This window comes from Pocillopora verrucosa, chromosome 5 (assembly GCF_036669915.1).
Source record: "Pocillopora verrucosa isolate sample1 chromosome 5, ASM3666991v2, whole genome shotgun sequence".
Lineage (NCBI taxonomy): Eukaryota > Metazoa > Cnidaria > Anthozoa > Scleractinia > Pocilloporidae > Pocillopora > Pocillopora verrucosa.
Window position 1 is genome coordinate 16,590,660 of NC_089316.1, and position 9,387 is coordinate 16,600,046.

At 39.3% G+C, this 9,387-nt stretch overlaps 1 protein-coding gene and 1 pseudogene across 1 annotated transcript; both read right to left on the minus strand.

The window, feature by feature from the left end:
- Positions 1-718: 718 nt before the first annotated feature.
- On the minus strand, positions 719-1,540 carry LOC131768869 (uncharacterized; annotated as a pseudogene).
- Positions 1,541-7,252: 5,712 nt separating this feature from the next.
- LOC136281084 (uncharacterized) lies at positions 7,253-8,357 on the minus strand. The gene is made up of 2 exons (XM_066167293.1): positions 7,697-8,357; positions 7,253-7,323 (listed from the first exon to the last, which is right to left on the minus strand). Exons 1-2 carry the CDS (start codon positions 8,355-8,357, stop codon positions 7,253-7,255), a joined length of 732 nt encoding a protein of 243 aa, XP_066023390.1.
- Positions 8,358-9,387: the final 1,030 nt, after the last annotated feature.

Genomic DNA, 9,387 nt, shown 5'->3' on the forward strand with positions numbered 1-9,387 from the left:
TAAAGGGTTTCTCACTTCCCATTATGGTCTTGATGATAACATCACCATCAGTTGTAAAATTACTGAATTCATCATCAAAATAACCTTTTGATACCTGAAAGTCATAGTTGAAGCACGGGTAAAGTGAAATTCTTTTGAAGTCTTTTCCTACTTTGTCTTGTTATCTGCTTAACATAAAGATCTCTTTCTTTGAACTAGGAAGAAAGAGAGCTTTAGATCTGTCTTCATATAGTAAGTGGTATGATTGACTCTTGTCATACAAATTACTATGGAAATTCATCTACTTCTCTTCTGCTACATTGTGTAGTATACTGCAACTCACAGTTGGCAAGATTCTCAAAGGTAACTACTTCCTCATTTGGCTTTGAGTTCTTGTTCCTTTCCATTCCATTCCATCAGATACATGTTGATTACAACATCTTGAACCTTTTTTTTTTCATCTTCCTTGCCAGACTTTGAAACTCTTGATTTCCATTCGTTCCCTTTTTACTTCATACAACTGGCAAATGATTTTACTGAATGAGAAGCTGATGAACCTGCTCCTCAAGTTTGTCCCCCATCTAGGTAACTCACTGTGCTATTACAAATACTAAATACAAAATTTTAAAATATTCTGGGGAAGGCATCCCCCAAATCCCTTAATGGAAAATTAGAGACCCTCAGTTACAATAATAATTTTAAATAATTTTTATTGATTTATAATTTAATTAATTTTTAATTATATTCTGTAAGACAGTTGAGTGTTTGTCTCACTGAATTCGTGACCAAAATTTCGGTTCAGGATAAACTTTGCAATGCAGTCCATCACCTCCATAGGCATGTCCACCGTAAAGGAGTCACAACCCTTCTTCTCCTGCCGGTACAAGACACTGTAAGGGTCCATCTCTCCAAGCCAAATGAGACATACAAACTCGTGGCAGAACACAATCACCACCTCATACTTTTCTTTACATTGCAAGTATTCTCAATATATTTGGCCAGCTTGACATGTTTAGCCTCTCGACCCTGATGGAGTTTAGGCCAAGCCCAAACCCAAGCTTATTAAAGAGCTAATTGGTGTGGTATGGTATAGCATAGCCTAGGGTCCACACACCAGGGCTAACTCCACCTAACAGCAGATGATTTGTTGAGAAATAGTTTTGGCAAAGCGTTTTCAAATCATCTACTCGCTGTTTGCTTACTTCAACTCTGGAATAAATTGCAGCAGCATCCTTGATTTGTAAACCACTAAATGAAAGGGAGTGCAGTTTTAAAGCAGATCCTCTTGCATGACAATTTTTCTATCTGCAAGATGCAAAAGTTTCTAGATGAGGTAACCAAAGTTCCATGAAAACCTCTTGGATTCCAGGCCAGTGAATCTATAGGAGAAAGAAATTCCGTTCCTTCTCTTTTCACTAAACTACCTATTGAAGCCATTGCACAGCCTTCCACACCTCATGGTTTCCCACATATACTTAAGAAATGTAACTAGCAGTGAAAAGTTGGGCAGATCTGAAACCACTGTTGCTGTGCGGAGTTTAGCTTGGTCAGTGTACTGCATGGCCATTGTCAGCAGAGCTGAAAACCACTGCTGCCAGGCATTGTTGGTGTTGTGAAGTGGCTCAGCCTCAGCTAAATCCACATATTTGCCCAAGAGGGAACAAATTCTTGCTTAGATTTCTCCTTGCTAATTAACATAGGAAGCTCTTTGTTTTCCTTCAGGATCTCTTAGTTTTGCCTCTAACTTCCTAACTTTCTCTGCAACAAGAATCCACTCCTTGTAATCCCATGGTTGCCAAGATGCTTCTGGTCCAGCAATTGAGCCACCAATAGTGGTTTTGTCAATTTGGTTCACGTTGGCAAAAGGGGAAAAGTAAATTGCACAGGTATTTAGTTCCCCTGAAACGGATGTCAACTATTTCATGTCAGCTGGGATCAACTGGAATCTAAATTCAACCATATGGCCTTGTTCAGTAGTGAGTTTAGCTCCTTCTATAAGTTCTATTTCTTTAACTAAATGCTTGGTATAGTATTTCATTAATGGAGTGTCCTCTGTTGCAACATTGTCAATGCTGTCAGCTCATAAATGTCTTGTACTAAAATTGACTTGACACGAATGTTGTTGTATAAAGTGAGAGACATAATTCCTGGCTTGCATGACAAACTGCACAATTTCTCCAATAACATAAAAGCAAGGTTGAAAAAAATGAAAATTCGAAATAGTGCTCAAAAGCACAGCAAGGAAAAACAGGGTGGGTGGGTGAGGTGGGTAAGCGCCACAAAATGATGACCTGAAGAGTTCCCTACAATCACAATTTTTATCTGCTACTTTGTAATGGGCTGGCACAGGTTTTAAAAATTTCATCAACAGATGGTCCAGCTTCAAGAATTTTTAAAGTTGCATGAGGCCTGCAAAAAAGCAAGTAAATTCAGCTGATGATCAGCCTTCTGATAAACACTCTAAAGGGCTATTACTATTTTTTAGTCATATATCATTACCCTAAGTCCAATCTCTTCTCACTAAATCATGTCAGTAGTAGTCCAGCACAGGTTATAACCCTCTTCTAATGGCTTGGCAACTGGAGCAAAATCTGGTAATCTGTTGAAATAGGCCATACCACTGTATGTCTATGGAAATGACTCTTAAGCATAATAGATTATATCTACCTTTGAAGAGTGCCAAAACTGCCCTTTCTAGCCTCTCTTTTTCTTCACCTACTGTACTTCCAATACCTTCATTGGTGAGATAAGACTCTTTATTTCTTTACCATGCAGAGCTTATTCAATTATATCCCATAATTGTCGACTAACTGAAATTGCATGCCCTCCCTCTCCCTCTCCATCTAAGTCATGAGTCTGTGTGTTCTTGACCACTTATTTCCCTCATAATTAGCTATTTTGCCAGTTATTTCATGTTCTATTCAAAAGTTGCGAAAACGAAGGCAAGCTACCCAAGTGTTCTGCTGCATTTAAAATTACACCAAGGAGACATTGATCTGTATCATATTTAAGTAAACAACAATGTTTCTTACTTCCCTTCTGCAAAGGGCTCTCCGTGGGGCTGAAAACTTAATTTTAAAAGCACTTGTCTTTAGGAAAGTGACTTTGGCATATCAATGCAAAACTTCTATCGAGAAAAATTGGGAACTGGCCTGGGTAAAGAAATATTGGTGATACCTGTAAAATTTTCACCTGTGTTACCTTTGCAGTAATCTAAAACATATTATGGGGTAATTGCATAAGACTTGATGCAAACTAAATACCTTTAGTTTTTTTTTGGCTGCTACTTCCTTTCCTACATTTTTTCGCTTTCGTTTCACCAAACCTGTATGAAGTACATGAAGGTGCTTATGGTTAATTTCCATTGATATGGTAACCTCTTTAAACAAGGAATGACTTAGGTAATATTTTATGTTTCATTTCATTCAGTATATCATAATAATGGTCTAAGCATATACCTTCATTACTTGAACATCCTGCAGTAGATGTACTCTCACTTGTGAAGGAGAGGTCTAGCACTTCTTTCTCACAATCATCCTTACTCCCTGACGATGACAATAAGTAATATGTCCCATAACATTTCCAAGGAAGAAACTGCAAATGCAAAATCTAATAGACAATAATAAAATGGCACATCCAACTTTCCTTTGTCTTTCTTATAAAAAATTAATGGCTCCTTGGAGCTACCTCATGGTATGCCTGTTTGACTCCCTAGATTAATAGAAATCTATTTCCAAAAGGCTCTTATTTAAACAGTCATACAGCAGTAAAACATGTAGTAACATATTTTTGTAAGTGCACAATATTGCATGATAAGCCTACAAACCACATAAGATAAGTCTGGCTGGGAAATACTCCACATCTTTTCCTTTCCCCCACAACACATTTATGGTTTGGTTGTACGCACAGTGTGGTTCTTTAGTTTGTGTTGTCTCTACCACAGAGTACATGTTTTAATCCTCAAAGAGGACTATTGCAAAGTCCTCATCATTCCCTGTAGAAAGAAGTACAATCCTCATAAACAAGTAGTAGTTTACCAAAATCAAAAATACAAGAAAAGTTAAGTTACTACTATCTCTGACCATAGACATCCCCTTAGGATAAACATAACGGAATCATTTCTTCTTGAGATCGACCAGTGCCCGAATTGTGGTCTAAAGCAGTTAGCTGTGTACGTGCTACCATTCCCAGGTATCCAAAATGTTGCCACTTGGGTGCGTATTTGCTGTAGAGTCAATGGTACACTTCCAAGGCATCTGTGTGGATGGTCTTCGTTAGAAGGTCCAAATCTTTTAAGAGTGTCTTCTCTAGCACTACATGTTTTATTGCTTGGTGTGCCAGGGAACCTACGATAAGCCATTTGGTTTTACGATGTGCCCTTGGGAAATAGGCTCGTGTGCACAACAATTGTACAGCACAGACAAATCCCAATCGTGTTTGTCAGCCGTGTGGTAGAGGATGCTGACCCACTTCTCTTTGAGGAGCTGGGAATTTCCGTCACACGTCATCGCTGACCACCACATATGGTTTGTCACGGATTTTATCCAAGGAGAGAGGTCCTTGCATTCTTTCTTCTTGGCTTTCGTGACTAGCTTGGACTTGATGTTCTTGGTACGTTGTCTATCTGGTACTCAACACCGAGGTCCTTGTACTCCCTTCTCATGAGTGCTTTGATACCGGTGGGCCTGTGAATACCTACAACTCCTACAGGAATGCCACTATTTAGTGCGCAGTCAAGACAAAGCTTAAAACCATGTTTCTCCATTGCCTGTACTCTGCTTTACATGGAAAACTTTGAAATTGACAATTTTCTCACTCTCTTTGTCCATCATGGTGTAAGTTCTGTATTTGGCACTAAAGCCTGGGGAGTCACAACGTCCATCCCCGAGGAGAGTGACTGAGTTACTGTTTATGAGATCAGTGAGGACTGCCGCCTTTTCCTGCTGCCAAAGATCATTTATAACAGGGAAAAGGTGCTTCTTCTGCCATTTGTGATAATCTGATTTGCTCAGAAAGGCAAGATTTATTGTGGAAGCAATTTCTGAAACGTGCAAAAACGTATTTCCTGTAAAAAGTATAGCACCTGAAAGCAATACATTCCCCGCAGCTGCCCTGTTAACAAGTGTCTGGGAAACCCACTCGTTTGAATGGGAGTTTTTACAAATTGTCGTTACTTTAAGTGCACTACCCTTTTTCAATGGCTCCTTTTCCAGGACCTCGTCACTGCATTTAAGACAGTGGCCAAATAACTCAAGCAGTGTTTCCTCAAATACTATGTACTTGGGAGACGAACACATTGGTATTGTGACTGTTACTAACAAGCGGATCAGTCTCCAAATCGCTTTGGGTGGTATCCTGGTCCACTTATTCAAAGCTGATGTTAAACGAACTGTCTTCCCCAGCCTCTTCATCACAGCTGACTTGAATGGAACTGTTGTTGACATTGTCATCATCAAAGCTGACTTGAAGGGAATTGTTGTTCACATTGTTATCTATTGTTACGCCAGTATCTTCTTCCAGTTAATCAAGAGTTCCAGAAGCCGAGGTGGTTGGCTATATGAAGCTTTGATCAGAGTCGAAGTAAATGGCTGCGTGTAAAGGGACCCAGGCCTAGAGAATAAAGGCAGTGGATTTCATGGTGGAACACAACTATAATTGTGATCTTGAAGAAGCCACGTGTCTTGCAGATGTAGCATAGGTCCAGATGAACTGAGATTCCATGCAGCTTGGGGAAGAAACCTGATTCGCTGAAGGTTCTGTTTCAAGCTTTGGAGAAGAAGGCAAAGCAGCACAGGAGGTAATAGTGAATCGCCAGTGTTTTCCTTTACAACTGAAGACGAAGACTTTTCTTGCTGTATAGATAGCATATGGGTGTTTTTAAGAAGGGTGTTGAAGACTTTCGATGAAATGCAGAATGTACGGTGTTGATTACATTTACAGGCTGGCATCACAAAATAGTAGTTAGTTGCATCATCAATATTTCACACCCTACCTCCTGTCGGCTCTGGTTTTCTTTGGTGTTGGTGCATAAGGAAAAACAGATGGAACAGCATCATCTTTTAAATGTCTCTTTTTCCTGCTATTGTCAGATCCAAGGAGCTTGGACTGTATTTTTGACAAGAAAGGAAAACAAACAAACATTAAATACACTAATGGTTTTCCTCATTGTCTTCTTATTTACACAGAGTGGCTAGGAGACCTTTTTTATTGTGATTCTGGTACAAATAAATATTCACGAGCCTTATAAGATAATTATAAACACTGCTTTGGAAAAATGATTAAGAAAAATTTTTGGGAGTAAACAGCTAAGCGCATCTTTGGTCGCAATTGAATGTACTACACGCGATCAATCACCAATGCGAGCTTCAATTCCTTTCACTTCCATTACAGTGGTTATCTAAATAAAATTAAAGAAAAAAATACGATTCGAATATGGGAAAGGTAAACATAGCTTTAAGTTTGAAGCAAAGGTCAAGAAACACAACTTTCATACCTGAATATTCCGCTTGAAGTCGTCCTTGATAAAGTGATCTGAGCAGACGACGCTGTTCTTGGGTTTTGGCAGAGTGTCCTCGCTTTTAATTTTTGCCAGCCAAATTTTCTTTAAATTTTCGGGTAGCTTGTGGAAGCTTATTCCTTTCCTTTTTATATCCTTGTAAGTATTATGACAGCTAACTACAAGACAGTTGACCATAATTAAACTCTCATCAGAAAAACTCGTCAGAAAGGTCAATCAAGTCAACAAGGTCAAAGCGATAAACAACAAGGTTTGACTGTTGATACGTCATAGCTGACGTCATATCCAAGATGGCATTTTTCTAGTCTCGAAAGTGGTAGATAAGAGCAACTTCAAAGCGCTGTTGTCGTAATTGCAAAGCCAACTGGACAAAACAACAATTATTTTCGAATTCCTGTGGAAAAGTTCTATCAATAGAGGTAAAATTTTTCTAGACCATACTTCCCCTTTAAGTGTGTCGGGCTTTTCCGATATTTTGATTGGTTGTTGAGAGATCCACATCTGAAGTTGGAGTAGCTTAAAACATGCAAGATGTGATGTGTAATTGGACACTATGGGAAAAATATTTTGGAAATAAAAATTTCCCGACACACTTTTGTTTGTCATGATCCTCGGAATATTTTGGCGAAATTTCACGAGAATCGGTCAAATCAACATATGCTATAAATTTACTCAAAGTGGATGAACTCCTCTAAAAATCAAATACGAGATTTTAGCTCATAAATGTTTGTAATCAATTCGCACCACACTGGGAGATTAGGGATTTTGCTCAAGCTCATGAAGAAGGTTGGAGTCCACCAGCATACTAGCATCATGCTTTTTACCCTCTGCAGGCAAGAACAATAATAACAATTATCATAACCATAAGTTAATGATGGTGATTATTATTCCTATGGCACACCAGAACTCTTTTCACAGTTGGGGTACTTGGCTGAAAATAGATTGGACGCCAACAGGGGTATAGGGTCACCAAATGTCACAGGACTGTCTCAGCAAGTGCATTCAGTCCTTGTTTGTTTCATGTCCCTTCTACAACAGAATCTTCCTATTGTTATTGTTATTAGTGGGCACTTTACAAAAGCGTGATTAAACAAAGAAACAAGGCAACACAGACCCGCTCTCTACCAAAAAGCAACCTACTATATTGTGAAAATCTGGACCTAAATCTTTGTAATAAAAAAATGTAGATGACCAACATACCAACAGGGCCATACATATTCCCAATGAGCCCATTTGGTTGTGCAACGGACTGGAATTTTAACGAGTGAACATGCTTGTGACCGTTATACACAATTCTTTGCTGTTGATCGGCACGAGCGATCAGTCTCACTGTCCCATCTATGAATCCAAAACAATTTTCTAGTAGGGCGCCTTTTGCATGTATGACATCAGCATACTCCTGTAACAAATGAGGGTTCAAAATATCGTCATTCCATTGAGATATTCTGTGGCTGTGATTGTTGAAAATGTTGTCCATGACTTTGTTCGTAATCATGCATAACTCTGGAACTGGTCTTCCAAATTGGCTGATCATATCTGAATAGCGACAAGGATAAGAAAACCTTCTCAGTAGCATGCATAAGCCTTCAATTCTATCACATATTGTTCTTTGTGGACAACGGATGTTCATTGTTAGTTGAAGAACGTTTGCCAGCACAGGAATGTCTTGTTTTTGGACTCTGAACTCTGCCAAACACTCGGATTTATGAATGTTTTCAAGATCAAATCCTGCATACGAACTGTACGGAAAATCAGGGTTCTTGGAACAGCAGCTCTCCCACAAGACCAAGAATTCTTCATCAGAAATTATTTTACTATCATACTCTAGTAACAGCATCTCTCTTGTTTCACGAAAAGACATTTTTCACAGGTTTTTTTTCAAGCTTTCGAGGCAGGTTTCGAATGGGTTGCCGTCGCAAAAATATCTCTATGCTTAGGTTTGGATTTTGGCGGGAATGACGGCGCCCTCATACCCATGCTCGCTCGTTTGTAGACGTCGCCGTCACCCGAAAAACGTCTGGTGCTTAAGTTCCCTATTATCCCGCCTCCTGAAACCACAAACCAATGGGACAATGGGACCTCCCAGCATCTATGGCGATAGATCAAGAATTCCTGCTAAAAGTATCGCATGGCAAATGTAGTTTCACGCTGGGCCATTTGGCTCGAGAAATGCGCATTTTTGAGCCCACGAAAACACGTTGTGTCCTGCGGTTGTCAACTAAAGAACATTTCAATATGGCGGACGATTTCGATAGTATGATTCGTGCGATTTGCACTACATTTAAGGACGAAAACTTCCAAAATAGATTCGCCTTCGAAGATGAAGTAAAGAATTCACTACAAATGCTGGTTGAGAAGCATCGGTTCGATACCGGGTCAATTCAAGAGGCTCTTTGCTCCAAAATCCCAGCACAAGAAATCCTGTTGGAGGAAATACAGCATTGGATTTTTGTCATAAAAAAGAGGTTGAGCCCACAAATGAAAGTGCATAATGCTTGGACGATAGAGTTCAAACGAGATATCCCCAGTCAAGTGTTCCGTTTAATTTTAAAAGCTGTACAGAAAGCTCGAAGTGCATTTGGCGTGTCCTGTACAGAAACAAGAAAAAACGTTTCCATTCAGTATACAGAGAAGAAACGTCTAACCAGAGACTTGACAGGCTTGGGGCAAATAACTCGAGAAACATTGTCAGAATTCTTCAACCGAAATTTTCAAGGAAAGAGGAGAGGGAGCGCAAATGTTATTTGCAACAAGGAGAAGCCTTTTCTATCCAGTATGAGCGAAGGTCATCAAAAGTTATTGTGGAGTGTCATTACACTTTCACAAACGAGTTTGGTTTTACTTTTGAGAGTTAGTTTTATTTTTATTAGGACAATGTAACACCAAAGGAC

Coding starts and splice junctions, on each gene's coding strand:
- LOC136281084 (XM_066167293.1), bottom strand. CDS start 8,357: ATGTCTTTTCGTGAAACAAGAGAGATGCTGTTACTAGAGTATGATAGT. Junction 7,324..7,696: donor GAATATGTATGGCCCTGTTG/GTATGTTGGTCA, acceptor TCTTGCCTGCAG/AGGGTAAAAAGCATGATGCT.